This window comes from Camponotus vicinus, unplaced genomic scaffold (genome assembly GCF_025532165.1).
Source record: "Camponotus vicinus isolate PSW18456_S1 unplaced genomic scaffold, iyCamVici1.0 SCAF_9, whole genome shotgun sequence".
Classification (NCBI taxonomy): Eukaryota; Metazoa; Arthropoda; class Insecta; order Hymenoptera; family Formicidae; genus Camponotus; species Camponotus vicinus.
This window is the reverse complement of record NW_028141981.1, coordinates 6,689,273-6,712,599: the sequence shown is the minus strand read 5'-3', so window position 1 is coordinate 6,712,599 and position 23,327 is coordinate 6,689,273. Positions and strand designations below refer to the sequence as shown.

At 27.9% G+C, this 23,327-nt stretch overlaps 2 protein-coding genes across 6 annotated transcripts in view; both read right to left on the bottom strand.

Annotated features, from left to right (window-relative positions):
- Positions 1–1,699: 1,699 nt before the first annotated feature.
- Positions 1,700–6,341, bottom strand: LOC145977469 (uncharacterized). 2 transcript variants are annotated; one of them, XM_083109512.1, is made up of 5 exons: positions 6,000–6,341; positions 5,287–5,330; positions 4,937–4,999; positions 3,275–3,389; positions 1,700–2,448 (listed from the first exon to the last, which is right to left on the bottom strand). In XM_083109512.1, exons 2-5 carry the CDS (start codon positions 5,302–5,304, stop codon positions 2,015–2,017), a joined length of 630 nt encoding a protein of 209 aa, XP_082965638.1. In that variant the 5' UTR covers positions 5,305–5,330; positions 6,000–6,341; the 3' UTR covers positions 1,700–2,014. The 2 variants fall into 2 exon arrangements, with proteins under 2 accessions (XP_082965638.1, XP_082965639.1); XM_083109513.1 differs by lacking the exon at positions 6,000–6,341 and having other exon boundaries at positions 5,287–5,388.
- Positions 6,342–6,345: 4 nt separating this feature from the next.
- Positions 6,346–23,327, bottom strand: part of LOC145977468 (neuropeptide CCHamide-2 receptor) — a 158,498-nt gene continuing 141,516 nt past the window's right edge. For 3 of the 4 annotated variants that reach the window (XM_083109509.1, XM_083109507.1, XM_083109508.1), the window contains 7 exons: positions 11,543–11,785; positions 10,931–11,079; positions 10,142–10,341; positions 9,563–9,738; positions 9,213–9,427; positions 8,347–8,601; positions 6,346–6,486 (listed from right to left, as the gene is read on the bottom strand). In XM_083109509.1, coding sequence (XP_082965635.1) covers positions 6,474–6,486; positions 8,347–8,601; positions 9,213–9,427; positions 9,563–9,738; positions 10,142–10,341; positions 10,931–11,079; positions 11,543–11,782 — 1,248 coding nt within the window. In that variant the 5' untranslated portion in view covers positions 11,783–11,785 and the 3' untranslated portion in view covers positions 6,346–6,473. Of the gene's footprint in view, positions 6,487–7,217; positions 8,602–9,212; positions 9,428–9,562; positions 9,739–10,141; positions 10,342–10,930; positions 11,080–11,542; positions 11,786–23,327 lie in introns of those variants that run through there. The other variant, XM_083109510.1, reaches the window with a different exon arrangement.

Here is a 23,327-nt window from a genome sequence, read left to right as displayed (position 1 = left end):
AAACATAAACATATAATAAAATAATAATATGTGCAATTATTAATATCTTGCTATAATATAATTGTTCTTTTGGTGTATTTTTAATATATATGTATATACATACATGTGTGTGTGTGTGTGTGTGTGTGTGTGTGTGTGTGTGTGTGTGTGTGTGTGTGTGTAATCATATGCACGTGTATTTCTCCGTCCACATTTCAATTTGTTTGTTCTCTTCGCAGTTTGTTTATTTAGTAATCAATCAGATATTTTAAAACAAACGAAATAATTTGTAAATCTCCTAATTTTTGATACAAACATATTTTTTAAACTTTTATCACTTTTTTTATTTATAGGTTTGTTTATTAAAATTCTGGTAGCGTTACATTAATATGTTTGGTATATAATTGCTTATAGATTAAAAATATTAAAATTTATAAAGTTAAAATATATCTTCTTTGAAATTATAATATATATAATATTATAATATATATTATAATATATATTATAATATATATAAGATCTTTTTGAAATTGTCACTTCTTTTATGTCTATATTATTATAGAGAAGAACGAATTAATAAACTGCAACTGGTTTTAAAATGAATGAAACAAATTTTTTTTAATCTGTGATGTTTCGGAGATTTGTAAAATTAAGTAAAAAGTCTTGTAAATAAAAATATGATTTTTTATAGCATTATAATATATATATTTCTATTTAATTTGAAAGAATCATAGAATATATTCAAACAATTTGTCTAACAGACTTTAAATATTCTTAAAGGAGAATGAAAAAAAAATTAGTTTTCAATTATATTATTTTACAATATCATCAATCGTTATTATTACATTGAATATAAAATAAGCTAACATTAATAAGAGAGTGATAATTTCTTTTCATTTTGTTTTTTTTTTGCAAATAATTACAAACTCCGAGCCTAATTATAACAATCTCTGATAATTGTATTAAAAAAATATATATATTAATCCTACTATAAAAAAATATTAATTTTTAAACATTTCATTTAAAAATTAAAATCATTTTTAAATCTCCAAGACGTTTTCATCTAAGAGATTTTATTTCATCCATTTTATGTCTCTCTTAAAATCGTGTGACTTTATCTTAATCCATTTTTTTCTACAAATAACATTAATATAAATCAAGGTAATAGTTTTAAGTGTCCCATGTAAGCAAAGGGTTCCAAAATCACTAGACCTTTTAATAACAGATTCTCTGACCAACTTGAAGACAATCTTTTTTCAACAAAAATATTGATGGAGAATTTTGCAAATCTCTATTTTCTTATCATATTTTTGTTGTATATAACTAAGCCTTAAATTAAAATTCTATTAAAATTAATTCCGCTTGAAATTAAGTAAAGCACGTAAGAATTTTATTAATCTTCCAATTCCACAGTTTAGTTTGTGAAAAGCCTTTCAATCGCTTATAATTCGGAAATTATTGATGTCTCGATAAAGAGAGAAAGAAAGAGAGAGAGAGGGGGGGAGAGGGGGAAAGAGAGATAGATAGATAGAGAGAGAGAAAGGAAGTTTAACTGAGGAAAAATTGTCCTCAAATTGATAAAAAAATCTGTTACTAAAAAAACATTCACAATTTTAGAACATACGATACGAATATGTATATATATATACGATATTTAAAATAATATTACAAATATTATGCAAGCTGTGGACTAGTATTATGTATGACTAGATAAGTTTTCATAAATACTGTAAGAGCTAAAATTATAAAAATAGTGAAGTATTGATTTAAAGTTTCTATACGTCTAATCTTATACATACATTAAAATAACGCGGCAATATCTCTAAGGAGTTTTTTTAAAAATATACATGCTTATCTGTCAAGACAATTATGAAATATAAAAATGATATGAACAGAAGATAAAAGAGAAGATATTCTCTTTAAATATATGTTTTGAGTTTTCATTGCGTTGATATCGAACATACGATGTATTATGTAAAATATAATTTAGAGATTTGCCACCCTCGATTTATCTTCACTCAAGAACACACAACTACTATATATCCGAATTCATTAACTTAGCCGTATAATCTCTTTGTTTAGCGGCTAAATGCAAATCCAGACTTCTCAACATTCTCGCTCGAGTTTCCGCGTTCGACTCTCGTTTACGCAAATCGCTCTCCAGAATCCCATCTCTCGACAATGATTCATTTTGTTGGAACGTCAAATCATCGGATTTGGTTGTATCTAATGAGGGAGATCTGTTTCGCGATTCTTGCACAATTGTTTTCATGAATTCAAGGGCCATTCTCCGACAAGTATCAAAACCTAACAATTGTATTCTTTTACTATGTATTGCATCCATACGAGGATTTCTCCAATGCGTTCCTCCGTCTATTATTTTAGCAATAGAGCTAGGCGTTCCGGGTAGATCTTGAAATACTTTCGCAAAAATTTCCTTCATTAAATCTTCTTCGCCGCCTGATGCATCTGTAAAATAGTGATGATATAAGTAAATAAATAATATTTCAACTGAGATTAATTCAACGATCGCCAATTATAAATCTTGTCTATCTTAGCAAATAGAAAAAAAATTATTAATCAACGGTATAAAATATTTTTCTGCAATATAATATTTGTAGCGTGAATTTTGCATTCCAAAAATTTAATTGTTTTTTAAATTGATAATTGCTGTTTATAAAAAAATTCACTCCTAAGATAGATTAATTTAATATATCTGCAAAAATCTAGCATTTCCTTGGACGATAAAGAAACTTATTCCGCCCCACATATCACACAAATGACACAGCATTGGCATCGTATTGCATTGAGAATCACGCATGACGAGATATATTGCAAGGATCAATTTTCGCCTAACCGCGTATAAATTTGACGTCATTTCATATGATCGTTATATTATGCGAAATTTGATTTCGCACAAAATTTTTCAAAATATTTATAGCAATTGATAAGTCTCGTGATCTTTTAATTACTTATATTAATAGAATAATACAGAATATAATAATACAGAAATAAATAACCGAAAAAAGTCTCGTCTCTTTTATAAAGTCATTATTTTATACGATAAAAACAATTAAACTCTACTGTTGACCAAAAGACCAAAAGTAACAGCAAACTTTATGGGAAGTTCAAAATCTTATGGAGAAGTTAGTGATTGAAACTTTTTTCTTAAGGATATTATCGAAATTTTTGCTAGTAATGTTAAACATATATAAGGCATCTAATGTCCAGAAAAACATAAGGCATCTAATGTCCAGAAAAACATAAGTAAAATACCAGAAAAATTTTACGTTACCTAAATCACTGCCACCATTATCGGTTTCTCCAACATATGTGCCTTCATTGATCTTTCGTTGTAATTCTAGGACTCTAGCTAAAGCCAATTGAAGGTATTCCTTTGTATCTGGATTCTGTGGAAAGATGAGACGTGTACTCGCAAACGGATGTTACATGGAGCGAAATTTAATCAATAAAGCGACGTTAAACAAATTTTTTACGATATACATTATTTCACTTTCAAAATGATACATATTACCAGTTGTACGTATTATTATTGGTAATTATTTATTAGATATGATTCTTTTTATTGTTTCCAACAATTTCAACAATTATAACAAATTATAACAAATTATAAAATATAATAATAAATTATATACTTCAATAATTTATAAAATGATATGGATATAAACTCTATCTTTCCATTTTCAATAAAAGTTTTTAACAAAATTGTTTAAAATATAAAAAATTTTTTATTTATTTCATGTAAAAATCTAAAAGCTAGTGTGCATATTTGTGTTTGTTAGTGCATATTTGATCCGATATGTCACAATCGAACCATTTGTGTAGCTAAATTTGACACATAACAACAATCAGTACGATAAAAAGTAAACGATCAAATGCAATTGCATTGTGATTTTTTATACAGGGTGTCCCAGACCACCCGTACACCCCTTTTAAAATGAAAATAAATGGCTTTTATCAAAAATCGCAAACAATTTTTAAGTAAATCGGGTACTCTCTATCAAATGGTTATATTTTCAACTTTTGATTCCGACCGGAAATACGCCATCCGGATCGGAAGTTGAATTATTTTAGGGAGAACATGGTACTTTTTATTACAAATTCGAATTGTACGTGAAAAAATAAGAAACTTTTGTATCAAACGTTTTTTCTGAAAGTGCCTCTGTTATTTTATCACAGTTACTTTCAAGGTCAATTTTAAGATTCACAGAGGCACTTTCAGAAAAAACGTTTGATACAAAAGTTTTTTATTTTTTCACGTACAATTCGAATTTGTAATAAAAAGTACCATGTTCCCTTAAAAAAATTCAACTTCCGGATGGCGTATTTCTGGTCGGAATCAAGAGTTGAAAATATCACCATTTGATAGAGCGTATCCGATTTACTTAAAAATTGTTCGCGATTTTTGATAAAAGCCATTTATTTTCATTTTAAAAGGGGTGTACGGGTGGTCTGGGACACCCTGTATATATAGAATAAAGAAATTGTGATATAGAAAAAGTTTTTACCACGTTAACCGCAAAAGTCTGGTTCGAGAGGCGAGCTTGGGTTATATTTGCTTCTAGTAAATTGTTTTCTGAATTGTCTTCGCAAATTTGCACAAGAGAACTTGAAACTAAATAATAAATTTTCGCTTTATAATACAATCGAGCAACTCTCAGTTAAACTGCGATGTTATACCGCTTTTTAAGTAGAATCAATTGTAATAATTACGGACAAAGAGTGATTACAAGCATTGTTGAACTTTATTAAACATTCCGATAAATGTTAACAGATAAACAACTTTGTTAGAGAGAGTTACTCTTGTTAGAAAAACTTTTCTTTTTACTGCATATAACTTTTAATTCAAATTGTGATTTGTATGTTTGTTATTACGTCTTATTGACAATTATTTTACATGAATGTTTCAATAAGATAATTAATAAGTTTAACTTACCGTACATTGCGTAATTCCTTTTGTTCTTTTAGCATCACCGCCAACGTCTTTTAAACTAGGTGCCTGTACACATTGAATAAAATATTAAAAATTTTTATTAGAAGTTGTATATTTAAAAATATAGTTGTATATTTTTAAATATTATAATTTTCTCTATTTATAATAATTCTCTATTTATAATAATTCTCTGTCTTATAATATTAAAAAAGCGTTTATATATACATCCTCTAAAAGAGGATCTAATATTCTATTCTAAATATATACATTTCTAATACTATAATCAACATCTTTATATTATTTGATAAAATCATATTTTGTTTCATCATATATTGTTATTATAAGTATCTTACCGATGAACATCTCTTCATTTTGATCCGATTCAGCACTTATTTACCTGTAATTCAGCAAATATAAGAATTTTTTATATCTTCGAAAAATCGTATTCTTTTGGATAATCGCAACAAATAAATTTTTGCTGAAAAAGTCGCAAGAGACAGTATTATTTTAGTAAAATTTGTTTTATTATGTCTACAATAAAGAGGGGAAAATCTAGCTGTTTATTTTTCTCGCGATTTTATATGATATCATTTATATGTCTTGACTATCTTTAATAATAACAGTAATATGGTACGCTATGACGATATATTACAAACCATTATTAGAGATAACAGTATCCATTGTACGCCTTCGTATAACATCTGTTGTGTTTCAATGTAATTGTTTTAACGTACTAAAATCCAATTAAGTTAATTGGTTCTGTTTCAACTTCGATATCTATTACATCTTTCTGAGAATTTTATATTATTTCAAAATATTCTCTTAGAATATTTGTCTCTCTCCTCTAAAGGGGGAAGATAAATACAATACAATTTATTTCTTATTAAATTTTTTGTAATAGTACACTGTTAATGCGACTATAAATAGCATCGTAATTCTCGCGAGAAAATTGATGGTGAAGTGTGAATAGATAGATTCAACGAAATAGGAGCTATAAAGTTGGCATCTGTGCGGATGATCGTCTTACAGCGTCGTCGTCTAAAAGTAATGATATAGTGCTACTTACACGCCTCCGTGTAGAAACGTGTGTTTGTGAAGTTTGTTCCTTAACTCCGGATCGGTTGTCCGTTGCACGATGCTTCGTTATAAGACGCTGCTGACAGTGTGTTTCGAAAGATTTTCTGTTTCGTGCAGGTGTATTAATCCTTTGTCGCGCGCAAAGTTTCTTCGCTAAAATCCTTCTCATAAAAAAAAAAAACGCTTTTACTTCTTTAGTTTCGCGAGATACACTGCACTTTTTTATGCACTCTCCTGTACGTTGCACGACGCGAAAAGAACTGTCAATGAAAATGACCGTTGACCAACGTTGATAGTCTACCAACCCCCTCACTTTCACAACCGTTGTCGAGATATAAAGGAGGGGGAAGTCTGCACGCGAGGGAGTTCGTCCATTTCTATCCTTCTATCCGCTGTTCAACCGTTGTAAGGGTCCGAAAGAACGGCAGATGTAAGCCCCCTCTCTTTTTCCGCGCTTTACCCCCTACGCGCGTGCCCTATTGAAAAGAATGAGCGAGTGGCACGTGCGAGCGAAGAGTTTCGCATCGATTATTTTTATTCTACTTGGAAAATGACGTTTGACGAGTGGTTTTGCGTTCGTGTATATTTTAACAATAAAATTTTTATTTGCACAAAACAAGGAAACAATATTGTTTATACGTTAAATTATTATATATATATAGATACAGCGAGTTATCTTTATTAAAGTTAGTATTATTAAAATTCAGTCACATAAAGCATATGAGGACAGTGTACAAAATATCTTAAAATTAGGCTTTTTTGTGAAATGTACAACGTATAAGTGACGTACACAGTATCCCGAAACCTTAGTTCTTTAAATGAATCTCGAGAATCGAGTTTTACTTAAGTAAAAATTATAACTATTTCCAAGTTTTGAGACATTCCGTATATAGTAATACAGAATATTTATTATCCAGTGCAAACATTGATTGATGAGGTTTTTTATTATTTGCTTTTAAAATATTAATGTATTAGTAAATGGAACGCATGTCATATAAATCTAATTTAGATATAAATAATCTTACTTGGAAGAATTCGCTATAAATAGAATTGTACTGACTAATGGATTAATCAACATATTAATTATAACATATTAATTATATATGATTATATGAGAATATCAACAATCAACAAATTGTATATATTTTCATATAGTCATATATAATTAATATATTATACTACACATTTTCACGCGATAGATGGAGAATTAATTTTTATTCAATATTTAGAAAGAGATAAATATAATTTACATTTATGTACAATTAAAAACACAATATAATATTAAAATTATTTACAATAATTAAGGCATCAAGATTTGAAATGAGTTCTGTTTTATTTCATATTTTACGTTTTTTTGCTTATACTTTTATACAGAATAAGATTAAATTTAATTCGATAAAAATCAGTCATTTTAATTGCAAAAAAATAACAAAGAAAATAGATATCATATCTCGTTGTACTTTTTACTGTTTTGCCTTTATCTGTGACTAATCGCTTATTTATGCATATGCAATAATAAACAAAATCAGCTTTCGTTGTTTTTAATTTTAATAAATATACAAAAGGATAATTATTATCATTTTTTTAGAATAGACAAATTTTTAATTTTTTTAAATACACAAGAAACACATGAAAGACAAGAATTGCTAATTAATAATGACTAGATTGAGCAAGAAATACGCATTGCACACATATAGACATTAGATAAGTACTGATTTATATTTTATATTTTAATAGTAGAAAAAATAAACTCTTTTATATATGATATTTATTTCTGCGCAATTATTAAAGAAAGAAAATTTTTTTAAAAAGCAAGTTTTCCTTTAACTTGGATAAATAACAATTAATTTTGCAAAAATAAGAAATGCGAATTTAATGAGTCTTACAGTCTATATAAGTCATTATTCTTTCAACTATTTAGTACATCATCAATCCTCAAAAATAAAGTAAACTATTTTAAAGTTGACTTTAAAAGGAGTCTTTCTTCGGAAAAGAGGATTGCATTCTGAATTCATAAATATATCATACATAAAAGAAATTATTTGAAAAGATACATAGCTATGTAGGAAAAATTACATATGATTCCAAATCGATTTTTTTTTTTTAATGAGAGAGATACAAGCAGGCGACCATGATTTTCAGAACCATTGTCGAAATATTAATAGTCTTCAAGATCCATCATTATATCTTTTTTATCATATAAAGCCTGCAGTGTAATAGGCAACCATTTTGAGGAAGCCATGCCTGTTTTAGTCCATTATTATTAACAGTAACTACACTTACAATGTAATTTGCATTAGCATCCGTGTCCCTTAAAATATTAGGAGATTACTTACGAAAGTAACCTTCGATCGTTGGGGGTAGGTCTAGTCGTTTCTATGCTGCCCATCTCGAATACCCCGGTCGAGTTAAATTCTTGCGTACGTCTTCGAAACGTAGAACCAAAACTAGTCTCATGAAACGTGTTCCGCATATCACCTCGACTTCTTTGAGAAAAGCCACCATTGCCGCGAATTCTGCTTCTTTCCAATCGACTTCTACCGCAGATGGCGGAGCCACCCGGTAGACAGAAGCACAAATATTTATTAAATCTACATCAAACAGAAAATAACAAGGATGTTAAACACATCATTTCTAAATGATAGATTTTCTCGATACGTTCAGTTTGTCAAATACAGATCTTGTTCAACTAATGTTATCAAATTATGGCAATTAAAAAAATCTGACAATACTTTCATACGTTGAAATATAAAACGATATTTTACAAGCAGCTTGAGAAAAGCTATTTGTTCGCAGAAAAAAATGTACAAACGATACAGCGGTTTTCCCGCATAAAAATCCACAGAGAATTTGCATATGCTCTTTCAACGATTTTAAAGTCATATAATGACGAAAAGCTGATTACTATATTTTTTGTTAATATAAATAAGCTTGGCTAACGAGATTATTTTGGAATTGTAAGCAGCAAGAATTTTGCTTGTTAGAACTTTAGCATGACATATACAATTTATTCTCAATATTTTTATAACTTGTCATTTTCTCAATATTTTTATAACTTGTCACATATATAGAAAATCTGAAAATCATATATTTATTAATTATTATGGAATAAGTTAAAATTTAACAGTATTCGGTTATAACTTTGATGAGTTTTCCTAGTGATGATCACGAAACAACATACGAGGATTACACGCGCGCTTACCTTTGACGAAATGTTCGACTAATTAAATATAGTGCTATGGGATTAACGCAGCTGTTGCTGAAACTGAGGCAGAAACCGATTATCCTGAAGGTGTGCCAGAAATCATCATAATCATCCCGCGATGTAGGGCAGAAGTGAAACCACAGCATAAACACGTGATATGGTAGAAAACAAATCACGAAAACGATTATGAAACACATCACCATTCTACCCACCTGTCATTGCAGTAAAGAAAACAAGATCATCAATATAATGATGTTTTAATAAGAAATGAAATTTTAAATATTGTTTAATCGTGCAAAGCATATTCTTAACGCTTGTGTGTTGTAAGAAATTATATTTTCATGTACCCTCCTGCGCGCCCTTATCTGTTCAAAGCGATGATCGGGGAGTTCACCTGGCATATTTCTGGTGGACAATGTTAGATGTCGTGCCATGCCCAGATAAAAACCGGCTATCACGCATAGCGGTATCGCGTAATACGCCAAAAATTTGAACATTACCATGCCTTTTTGATAGATTTCACCTGTGTAATACATAAATAATACGTAACGCGGTGTCTACGGTTGCGTATGTCTTATCTTATGTCATATGATGAGACATACATATGTCTTCTCGCTTATTAACAATAATTTGATATAAACTGAGATTTCAAATGGTTATTATTTAATGTCCAAAATGATAAGAAATACAAAAATACAAAAATTATTAGCTAACAATTTGAAATTAGTAAATGATAGCGGAAAAAATTTTTCAACAATATTTAAAATATCAGGGATAATTTTTTTCAGAGGTAAATAAAATAACTATCATCATATATAATCTAATAATTATCATAAAATAATGATTTAAAATGTAAATTTTACGTATTTATAATTATAGTTAGCGACATTCGTGATTACTTTCAAGATGGGCATATTATATCTTACCAAATTCCTCGGGAAAAGGGCTACAGATTAAAATGCTGTGGTTTCCTTGCAATGGTATGGCCGGGACATGGGAGAAGAGCGCAGCAGGTATAGCTAAGATAACCGCTAGGACCCAGATAAGGGATGCCGTTAAAATGGTTAATGGTTTTGCGCTTAAACCCGCTACGTGGCGACGGATGGGATTCACTATGGCGCAATATCTGTGGAGAGAAAATCGTGAGAAGATGCGAGAGTACATTATATCTCACAAACGATACAAACTTTCGGAATAAATTTCGGGAATAAATTACTCAAGATATAAACAATTAATTAACTTTGGCATGTATGTACATTATATGTCAGATTGTTGCTCATTGTCGTTCTTATTTAATTAATGTCGATTAAGACTTTAATTAAGATCGATATAAAATTATAAAATTAGGAAAAAATATCGAGAGAATATAACTAAAATTATTTCGATAAAATATATTGTAACTTCATCAAAAATTAAGGATTGTTAATTTAAAACACAATTTTATATGAATTTTATTTTATATATAAATTAGTCTCTCTCTCTGATTATGTTATCCTCTATTATTATATATTCTCTCCATTTATTAATATAAATTACATGGCCAGAGTTAGTTAGTTTTAAAAGTTATATATTTTACGCTGAAATATATTATATTAAAATTTCATTTAAACGTCCGAATTAAATGAGTTAAATCAAGTTGCAGATATTCGTAGTGCTATTCCATCAACTGTGTCTAACTTCTTGATTTAACCTGCATGGAACAATAAGATGTTTACCTTTCGGCTGACAAAGCTGCTAGAGTAAATACTGACACACCGATTGAAATATCCTTAGCGCATTCAGATAGTTTACAGATAGTTAAGCCCCATGGCCACGATTCGATCGTGTAAAGAATAGACGTAAATGGTACGCAAGTCACAATCACCTGTAACAAAGAATTGATTGATTTAGATTTAGCACATGTAGCTAGGTAGTATCATATAAAAGATATGTACATATATATGATAAATTATCTAGACATAAGAGAAGAAAAAAATTATAAGAATATATAACCGAGAAATATTGTCATAAATTTTTTTTGTATCTTGATCTTTCTCTTAAATCAGTTATAATTAAAAATTATTTATAGATTATACATTTTTATACAAGAAAGCACATTCTAATATATTTTCTCTCTAATTGTAGAGCGCCCAAATATATTTTTTATAGAAATTTAATCTTATGAAAAGAAATATTTTGATTGTTCTCTTATTCATACATCTTTCTAAAGGAAAAGTTATTTTATTCTTTTCTTTATTAGATAAAAAGAGATAAATTCGCTTTAAAAGATTTATTTGGTAAAAAGAATATCGATAAGCAAGGAAAACCCTTAATAGAAAAATGCTCACCAACAGATCGCCCAGAGCTAAAGATAATACGTAAGTGTTTGGTACATTTCTCATATTGGCATGGCATAATAAAATAAGAACCAAGATACCATTTCCCGCTACACCCACGACCAAAATTAACGAAAACACTACGGGTACGATGTAAGTTTCGGGTCGTTGGTCATACGGTACGTAATCTAAATCGTATTCCTTTGCTTCGGAGCTTATGTTTATATTAAAAACGTCGCTTGTTATCACCATTATCTGTAAGAGTATTTTTATAATTATTAACTTATCAACGTTTGATATGAAATGGACAAAATCAGAATGATAATAATATGAAAATAATAAGAAAATTATATTGTATGGTAATAATATGAAAATAAGAAAAAGCTATATTGTATTATTTACAAAAATTGATTAAAAAAACAAGCTGGTGATGTAAAAGATTTTTACAAATTTTGTATTGCCAATATCTAATTTATATCTTTTCTATCTTTAAAATAATGCAATATATTTCTATTTCAAATATAATCGCATTTGTAATAATCGGGTAATAAAATGTCAAGGGTAATTAAAAATATTATAAAATCGTAGATCAGATTATATCGCTATTTTAATACAAGTTCTGTGAGCAATATGTTTTTTGTATTTTACTAGATATCTAGAAAGATTATTTAAAAACACTTTCAATAAAATTTATTTTATCTTATTATAAATAAAATTAATCTTTAAAAAAATAGATAGTCATATTTAATAATTCGTTCAAAAATATAAATATCGCAAATAAAAAATTAATCTATTTACAAGTTCACTACAGAAAAAGCTTTTGTATAATGTATTCAAATAAAATAAATTTCAAATTTCATAAAAGAAATCAATATATAAAAGGATCTAAAATGCTTTCCTTTAAGTTTGCCTTGTACTATGCACGTATACGCTGTTTATGTGCATAGCACATGGCATGTATAATAGTACAGATTCAACTAGCTAGATGCATACGTAGTGCATTACTAAAGGGCTTTGATTTTGCTTATTCAGGTTGGTTATAGATATTATCGTGTAAATAGAAGAAGAGAGAGAGAAAGGAGGGAGAAAGATAGAGAGAGATGCAATATCACGCAGTTGTATGTTTTCGCAATTTATGACTTATCTTTTTCTGTTTTCTTACTTCTAATTTATTGAAAAATATAAAATCAGTTTTGTCGTTAACGAAAATATTAATTATTGCTACTTTTATACGTGTTATATTGTTGAGTTCATTATTTTTCAATTGTTTATACCAACAATAAAAAAAATTAATACTTTACTATTGAAAAATATAAATTTATAACACAGGAAAGAAGGAATAATATATGAAGCTTATACCTCCCCCACCCAGTGCCAATTAAAACATTCAAAAATCAAAACATAAAAAAATTATATAAAGTGTAATTGAGCAATTATGTTTTAATAATTATATGTAGAGGAAAGCAAAACGGATTTTTCAAGTCAAATAGCCATATTTCCTGCATTAATTAAAAAAATGATTCTTTTACATGAAGATATAGATAAAACACTTTAAAATATTGATTATACGATTAGAATATCGATTTTTTGAAAATATATAAAAATTTAATTTTATTGAACTTTCTACGAAACTTGATTTTGATTCGTTTTACTTCACTTGCGAAATAAAATGAATCACTCTACGAAGTAAAATGGACCAGACTGAAATTTCGTTTTTTCAGATAAATAATATTTTATAAAGATTTTTTTGCTAATTTATAGATTTTCTTTAATATATTGTAAATGATTAACCAAAAAAATCTTTTTTTTATATTTACATAAAATATCTATTTATTATACTTATTATATAGTTTATTATATCTATATAAAATATCAGAGTCAGAGATCTTTTTCAGACAATTACTAAAAAGAGAAGGAAAATTGTTTTAATATAATAAAAGGGTCGCTTACTCTTTGTGTATGTACATCGATTTTTTAGACTTATCTTAATTACTACTGATGATTATTTTTCAAGAATAGAGAATAAATGTGAATGGCTCAAAGTAGGTTTATAGTATAACGCGCCTTATAATTTTTAGGAAATTAAAAAAAGCAAAGAGAAAAATTTTTATATTTAACTACAAAATAGCAGCATTTATTAATAAGATCTAGCAAATGGCACAACTTAGCTATTTTATCTCGCGGATATTATCTTGCTATTTCATATTCCATCTTATATATAAAAACAGAATACTCATTCTTCTTTTTTTAAAGTTACTTCGTTCCTGTCGTATGCAGATTAATGAAAATTATCATGATACCATTTCAATAATTACAATTAGTTATCATCAGTGATGCATTGTTTTTTGTTTATATTTTAGAGAAAGAGTTTTTCATTTATATTTTAGAAAATAAAAAGAGCAATTGGAGAAAAATTTAATCTTACTGCATATAAATAATTTATCACGAGGAAAATGTATTCTCGAACGGGAAGATTATTCACACCTGTTTTTCCGATAAATATTGCCTCCTAATCTAAAATTGATGAAAGTTGAAATTCAATTTGCTTCTGTCTCTGCGCGTCTTTAGCATCCTTCCTGTCACTATTATATAAGTTTACTATCAAGTAACAAGATCCTTAAGAGACGATCGTTCGACCGTCTCGATCTAAGCGTTAACATATAGTGCAGCACGTTCGAAATTATTCCATCGTCGAATTTCAAAGTTCTAAAGTTTCAAAGTGCGTAATTTGCGAAGCAATTTAAATGGAAAATTTCAATCAAAGTATGGTCGGACAGTTCGATTATTTATTACATATTCTGTTCGCCCGTTTATATATCTTTTATGGATTTTATTATAACATACATGCACATGACTCAATATACATGTAAACACGGATATTGCATTTGCATTTGCACTAATCAAAAGAGAGAGAGAGAGTTGATATTGATAAAAATATAAAAATTCATTTAATTTAATACTTAATTTATTCTGTAATATATAAATATTCCATATCAAATAAAATATGGTTTACACATATTTGATATATAATAGCTTTTAGTATGCGTTAAAAATTACATTTATATCAAAATATATGCAAAAATGTGATTTATCTTTTAAAATAAATTAAAATGTACTTTAAATGGAAATATTAATAATGATCCAATAGGTACTCATTTGCGATCGGACAGAGCGCATCAGAATGTAAGTTTAATTTTTACGTACGAATAACTTCCTATCGAAATAAATTTATTAATGCAGATTTAAAAAAGAGAAACACGCTTTAAAAATTGTAATAATAACATTCTTTTTTGCTATATATGTATATGTGCCAAGATTATTAATTTATTCCTAGTCAAGTTATTTATATTCTTTTTATGTAATGCCATATCTTTTCTCTCAATATAGAATTTAAATTAAATGAAATTGAATTTAAATAGAATAATTTCAGTGGAATAAATATAAAACAAACTTTTATTTTCAGATAGTATAACTTAGTTTCTGTTGAATAAATTTAATAAATGTAATAAATATGAATACAGATTAATAACATAAAATATAAAATTGCATATTATGATATAATATTTTGCTCAAATGCAAAACCATTTGAGATATTTTTATATTAAACATTATCAGAAATGTATTATTCTAATTATTAATAAAATATCTTTTTTCTATAAAAATATGTCTTCGATGACAAGATGGCAAATCATTTTTCCATCGCTAACATTTCCATCGCGGAAAAATTATATTTTCGGATGCGTTCAATCGTTGATGCATCGTTGGCAATCTTAAAGCCGACCGATTATTACAGATTGTTGAGTTTTCCTGTTTTTTTAGGAAACAGTAATAAATAGCTATTTTACTCTCTCTAAAAACATAGTTAGAATTAATATAAATTTACTTAATATAACTGTTTGTTACATACAATATTTATATACTGGAAAATATTTTGTTGCCAAATATAACAATAAATATTTATTCACATACACACATATATTAGTTTTCATTAATCGCTGTCTGATATTTGTTTATTAATTCCCGGTACAATAATATAATAACAAACTTACCAGATGCATCAAAATTACATCAATGTTGTCTTTGATAAATATATGTATAATTAAAACATAGTATGCATTTTTTTATGATAGACTAGATAGATCTAATGATAATTTTATATTATATAAGATAGTTTTATTTTACATATAACTCACAATATTATAGTTATAATTAATTATTTGTTATAATATCACAGCAAAATCTCTTTCTTAATTTTTTGTAAAATTAACTTCTTGCACGATGTAATTTTATGTTTCTTTATATCAAAGATAAAATATCTTTTTTGCCATATATTTATTTTATGTGACAGTTTTATTTTGAATGTTTCAAAAGTATGATATTTACATGCGTTGATGAGAGATCAAAGTTGAATTAATAAAATGTTGTTTATGTTACTTAAAGATCAGTGAAACAAGAAGTGATTTCTATAAGCAAGTTGTATGTCAGTATATTTAGCCAATGAAATTAGAACTCCAATCAAACTTAAATTTAAAATAAAATAGCGCCACGTGCACGCTTGTATTTCGTTGTCTTTTATTCGTCTCTTTCGCTGAACTCTTCACCTCGTGAAATCGTAGATGATTCGCTTTTACAAGAAGATCTTGATCGATATATTATTCGTATATGTGTGTGCCAATGTATATGCCTATTAATAAACTCTGATATGTTCGCGCGATGAGAAGCATGACTTACTAAAAGGACCGCGTGATGTTGCACTTGCCGTCTATTTATTCAGCTCCCCGAGGATCGATCTTTCTCAGAGTCAAGTGGACTTCAGCCCCGAGAGCAAAACCTTTAATTCCCTCCATACTTATTATGCCAAACACATTTGTTACTCGCTATGCGCCACATTCAAATGATACAAGACTGCATTGAAGTTCAATGAGAGAAATTCAATTCGCATAAATATGTGCTTGGCATGCAAACTGTATGAAAGCATCTGTCGATACTAAAACTTACGATCAATTTCGCAAGAGCCTCCTTCCTAGCTCTTCGTGGAACTGTTTATAATTGTTTATGTACGATTATAAATAGAATCGAAACGGGTATTGCTAACGTCTCAAGCAATATTTGATAACCCAAAATAAAATTTTAATGTTCCAAATTTTATGAATTTGAGATACTAAAAGATGCTATCATGATGCAGATGAGATATTCTTAAGGATTGTCTTCCTATTGTTATTATTGTAATAATAATAATATAATAATAATTATTATTATTTTAAGAATTTGATATTAAAATTGCGCAAAAAAGTTTCGTTCTTTAAAATTTTTCTTTCTAGTATAGGAAAAAAAAATTATGTTATACAAAATTTCTATAAAATTATTTCTTTAAGCAATTTTTTAAATAATATATTTTTTTACTTACATTCATTTGTTTTTCAAGCAATTGTGACTTTCATATAATTATAAAGCTCTCTCTCTATTACAATATTAAAACAATAAAACTAATACAATATAAAATTAATATAATATTAAAAAACTTGTTATTTACTAGAGAGATTGAACTAATATATGTTATGATTTTATAATTCTATAATGATATTCCATTTTTTATGCAAATTATTTTATTCTTGCAAATAAATATTTTAATTACAAAATTGCCATTGATAGTTGTTATGGAATATAACTAATTTTGTAATAACGAAATTAATGATTATATATATATATATATATATATATATATATATATATATATAATCGTTAATTTTGTTATTACAGAAATAACATTCATTAAGTTAGTATTAAAATCACAATTGCAACTGATTCATAATTAAATCGCTTAATTAATAATTAATGTTTTGCCTGCTTTATTACGATAATAAAATGTATCTAATATGTTATATATATATATATATATATATATATATATGTAAAACATATTAGATACATTTCATTGTAATAAAACAGGCAAAACATTAATTATTAATTAAGCGATTTAATCAGGAATCAGTTGCAATTGTAGTTGTAATAGCTGACAAGCGAATAAATTCACGAAAAAATTGTATCAAAAAATATGCAAAAAGATTAACATCTGCTGTCTCAATTTATCGGGGCGTGCAATGTACTTCAGCAACAATGTATTGATTGATCAATATTGTTGTCCGCCAACAGTAATTAACGGCGTAATTGAACGTGAGGATCAATTTCTGTTAGTTCGTATCATATTACCGTTACGGGACTAGAGTCCATTGCAAATTTCATTTCGATTTATTCGTTAGTGTGCCACGCGGTAAACACACCTCTACGATTATAATTATTTTCGTGTTTATTAATTTTAGCAGCAACTACATTCAACGTGCACGCGGTTGCGGTTTGTACACTTACGCGGTAACGTACGTCAACTTGTGTTGTTAATTAAAGAGATTTCGACAAAATTACTCAATCCACGGACTCTTAAACTAATTTTACGGATTTTCAGCAAGCTCATTTCCTATTAATAGAGAAAAGATGCATCTCTCTCGAATTGCGCTGGCTAGGAAAATGCATCTATCACACAATGTAGCCTCTGTTGGTTTAATCTCCGGTTAGCGCTTTTATCGTGCGATAATATTTACATTTTACTTTGATTGACAATCTCGTAAACATCAATTAATTATAATAATGCATTACATTCTATATTGTTAGTTTATTTTTTTTCTTAGTTATTAAGCGTAAGAAAACAACTATTATCTTTCTTTTATTACTTCAAAAAATGTTATAAAACAGATTTCGATCTTATATAAATATTTTCTAAAATAATTAGTTTCTAGTAGCTAAGTAAAATTGTAATAAATTTCATGGTTAATTATTTACTAAATAACGTAAAAAATTTTGAAAAATTTTAATATTAAAGATTTAATAAAAAGTAAAAAATTTTTATTTTTTTATTACTATTTAATTTAATCATAAAAGTAGAAAATTGCATTGCAAATTTGAAAGACAGAATTGTTACAAAAAATGAAATAGAAATAAATATTTCCATATTGATCAAAGCTTTGATTAAATCAAATATTAATGAAACATTCAGAATTGAAAGTTACATACAATTTAAAAACATTACAATATTCTCCACTTAACGTTCTCGTAAATTCAAACGCGTTATTTTATTTAGAAATTTTTGATAGATTGATATTTTATTATTATTTTATTATCAATCACTCAAAGTTTTTTACGTCTTAAATTTAGGTTTATTGTTTGCGCATTGTTTCTGTTACTATGAAAATAATTATAAATTTATTAAAATCTTATTGATCGCTCAAAAATATTAATAATGATAACAATAATAATGAATTTTTTGTGACATATCCGTAATTCTAGATCTAAATCTTATAAATACTATGTCTCTTCACACATTTGTAAAGCAATAATATATAGATAATATATAGATTGATGTCGCGTCTTCATATAAACAGCTCCGTGATCGACAAAGCAAATTATATTATAGAAATGGCTTTATTTCATTCGAATAGATCTATGCTAGTTGGAAATGCTTATGGCTTAATCGATTGTTGATAAATCGAATAAACAATGAAGAAATCGGACCGACTTATATTAAAAAGACAATAGCATACAATTCTTATTATTAGAATAATTCACAAATGTCGTTGTCTACAATATTAATATTTCTCACAAATCTCTGTTTTGTAGTGCATTTCTTGCTCATGCTTTTCTCTCGCGTTGCGCATTTAGACGTTATCGAGAATCAACTTTACGACGAAGAATTACCGAAGAAGTACCGTTGAATCGCAGGTAGAAACCCAATGAGAAATTTCATCGAGACTTCGACAGAATGACATAACTTTTCCAATTGATGGAAGATGTCATAAAGGAGAAATTTCGCGCTTATCTTGTCCAACCTTGTCCAATTCATGGGAGTTACTATGTGAAAGTGGAAAGTCGAGAGTTTCAGAGAAATCAACGCGAACTAATGCATTTTGTTATTTAATTCTTGCTTGCGAATATCGTTTTATATTAAAAAAATATTAATTAATAATTAATTATTTAAATTATTTATTAAATAATTATTAATTATATTAGATTTAATTATATTAGACAAATATATCTAGATAAAATTAGTAGACAAAATTGGTTTCAATCTTTCATGAAATTTTTAGACGAAAAGTTTATCATTTTCTGCTATCAAAAATTCTTCAACTTTAATTTCATTCTTCTTCATTCTTTGATCATAAAATAATTATATATTTGATTTCAGAGTTAAATGTAATTAGGTTTAATATGGATCTCGCACATCTAATATGATTGTTACAAATTTATTTTAGTTACAGATTTATGATAGGAAATCGCTTTCTTGTCGAACTAGTCAAAATTAAACGTAATATCGCGAGGGTAGCACGATTTAACGATTTATCGCTTTCGAAAATTAGTTCAATTCCTTTGGTAGTGTTCGATATCCTTGACATATTCTCTGTAATTTCAATCTCCGTAGTAATTTCGAATCAAACGCTATTTACATCGATTTTATCGCGGAAATAATGCGTTTCATATATAAAGTTTAACATTTATTTTGTATTTAGCCTATATTGTGATAGCATCATGTACTGTGGAAGAATCTAAAACGTATATGAAACTTTAATAAGAATTATAATTTGATATGTGTGAAATAATTGTAAATTTGTTCTCCCGATATATAAAGTTCACGTGTCACAGTTTAGTACGTAACCTTTAAAAGCATCAACATGCAAAAGATTTGATATCAAAATAGTTTATTGCGGATACATAAAAAGTTAAAACGTATATATTTGTTCCTGCATCTGTATTAATGAAGTTGTTTTCGCGATCAATTGTAAAGATTGTAAAGCTATAACGAGAAATTCAAAATAAACTGTTCTGATGTTAGTAAATCTTGAATGATGATAAATTTGAATCAGATCCAAGTGTGAACGATGTCGTGCATATCCGTTTTAGAAAAGGATTCAATATTTGATATTTGTGCCATTTTTGCAGGAAATTTATCCACGTACATCGCGAGATGAATATGCTCTCATGCGGGACAAATCAGAAATCGATCGCGATATAACATGGACCACGTTACAATTAAATTGTGCGCGTTATTTTAATGACGTAACCAACTTATTGGTATGTAGTACATTAGTGAAATGACAAAAGATCTTAATTTATCGTTACAACACGATCGATATCCGTCTAATTACGTTCAGCCACAAGCTTGTGTCAACTACTTCACGCTTATCAAAGCCTGCTAGTCAAAGTTGGGATTTTATGAATAATGCAACTGTGTGTATATCGCACTTAAAATTATGGATGGGTTGCATAATTTTAATAATCAGCCAATAACACAGCTTTTAATAAGCCAGTTTCTGTAGATATATATTTATCAAATAAAAGAATGTAAAAGTCTATAATTAATCAATTTGAACCGGTAAAATAATAAAATTTAAATTAAAGATAATCTAGATAATAATTGTATAAATGTATAAGTGAATAATAATATTTTTTTTCTTTTCAATTCTATGCGTCGACATACATTAATATCACAGAAATATTTATAACGCAGATGTAAATATTTTTATATATTTTGCTTCTGCAATTTTTAAAAATTCACACGCGAATGATTTTATTATACACAATTTTATCGTATTTGTAATTTACAAAGTTGTTGCCTTTTTTACCATTAAACTGTATTAAATAAGGATTAAATCAGTTTCCGAAACACCGATTGTCATCTCAGAATTAATATTTGTTTTGAAATCGATATTCAATGCAATTTCGTAACAATTGATACAGTTTTTATTTTGTATTTTTTTATATGACGATGAGCTAAACAGTTTTTTTTCTCTTTGTTGGGGAAATGCAAGTGTATTGTCCACAGTACAAGAAATTTATGTTTGTATGATTTATACAATATATATAAGCTCATACGCGTGAGAAGTGTGAAATGTGACGCAAAATTTTTCTCACGGTGTATGTGTGCGCATGGTATGAGTATAAAGTTCTATAAACCTTTCGCGGATTTATCATGGACTGTTGCTTTCCAAGATGTTTCTTGAACTCCTTAATGGAAAGTTAAACTGCTTATCTTTTTTATGATATTAAATGCGATTAAGTAATGGTATTATTTTTGTATGTGTATATGTGTATTTTTAGCCACTTTTATTATTTTATAATTTTATTTAATATATTATTTGCATCATTAAAGTGGGTCTGTATTGATTGTCTTTTACTTTTTCTTCGAGTTCACCAAGTACACGGTGATCGATAGCATTCGCGTTTGGGAGTACAAAACTAGTTAATCAATCAAGTGTTGATATCCTACAGACTATGGTCTCTTTGAAAATAGAAGGCGATATAGGAATTTTCAAGTGTTTTTTCTCATTAATTCAACAATAAAAGGAAATCCTTTTACTTGTTTTTCATCAGTTTTGTCCTCTACATTATTGGTGTCAATATTTATATCAATATATCGACCACAAGACTATTATCAAAGCATCGATGGGCGATTCCAAGTGTTGACAAAGTATTTATCGATAATTACTACGTAATAATAATGTACTTGAAAGTTTCACACGTACACCTGGCGCAAGTAATTGTTTGAAAGATCAAGACTTCGATCTAAAGCATATAATGTAAAACTTTCAAGATAGAGCGCGTGAATCGTAGTAATAGTCAAACTGCAATAGCGATTTATGTCGTCGTCTTTATTGTAGCGCTTTTCATTGGGAGTATAATAAGCATCTCACAGAATCGTACACTTTGCCGCAGTATCTTGCTAACTTATTGCTTGTCATCGTGTGTATCACTGTAAATTTATGCGCCCGTTGCACAGAGATGACTAGACGTTTCTGAGAATTGTATTACTTTTCGCACGTTTGCTATACGCATTCCTTCTTTCTATGAAAGTTACCTGTTCGACATGTATCGCTACTACCAAGGAATTTTTCATAGCTTTATGCATGAATTTGCAACTCAAAAGATACAGCTTGCATACTATTTCGCATATCTGAAAGAGTTGAAATTATATGGAAATTCGCATGATTTGATCGTTGATGTTGAATACAGAAGCAAGCAAAATTTTGGCAAAGAAACTAGAAAAGTTATGCGATGGATGATAGATAGAAAGTAAATGACGCGAAAGAAAGATAGATAAAAACCGAAGTAATATAATGATATCAGTTGGTGATTTCGCTTTTTAAATTCGGATCACGAAATATATGTACGTATATCGTGTCATCGATGAAAATCATACACGTTTCTGATTCTGACATCCATGAGAAAAAGCTAAAAAAATTATCTTTTATATTATATTCATGTAGTATCTTCAATCATTTATTATTTTATGATTTGAATTTCATCAACGGAGATTTTATATCATCGATAAAATAATCCACGTCGACATTGATGAACCGAATGAAGTACTTTCATCATATAGAATTTAATCTTATGTTAGATATGTAATTGACAATATCTGACAATCTATTTTTATTTTTTGTTTGTTACAAAAATTGCATGTCCATTGAACATACTAAAAGCCAAAAGAATGGACCGGGGGCCAATGTCAATCACACAAACAAAATTTGAGGATATTTCGCGTAGAGTCTGTTCGATAACTAACAGATAAACTGAACGATCTGCGTTGCCTCTTGTATCACGATAAAATATAATATTCCTTTATAATAAAAAAATATTTTTGGTAGAATAAAACTCAATACGATTTTATTCATCATTTTATGTTTTTTTTTTCTCAAATAAACATAAAATTATGATTTTTTATTTTCTAAAAATTAGCATAGCAATATTTTTC

Bases quoted from the DNA above. Each gene is read 5' to 3' on its own strand.
- LOC145977469 (XM_083109512.1), bottom strand. The intron at 3,390-4,936 runs GTAAGTTAAACT...ATCTTTCCACAG, and splicing joins AAGGAATTACGCAATGTACG to AATCCAGATACAAAGGAATA. The intron at 2,449-3,274 runs GTAACGTAAAAT...ACTATTTTACAG, and splicing joins TAATGGTGGCAGTGATTTAG to ATGCATCAGGCGGCGAAGAA.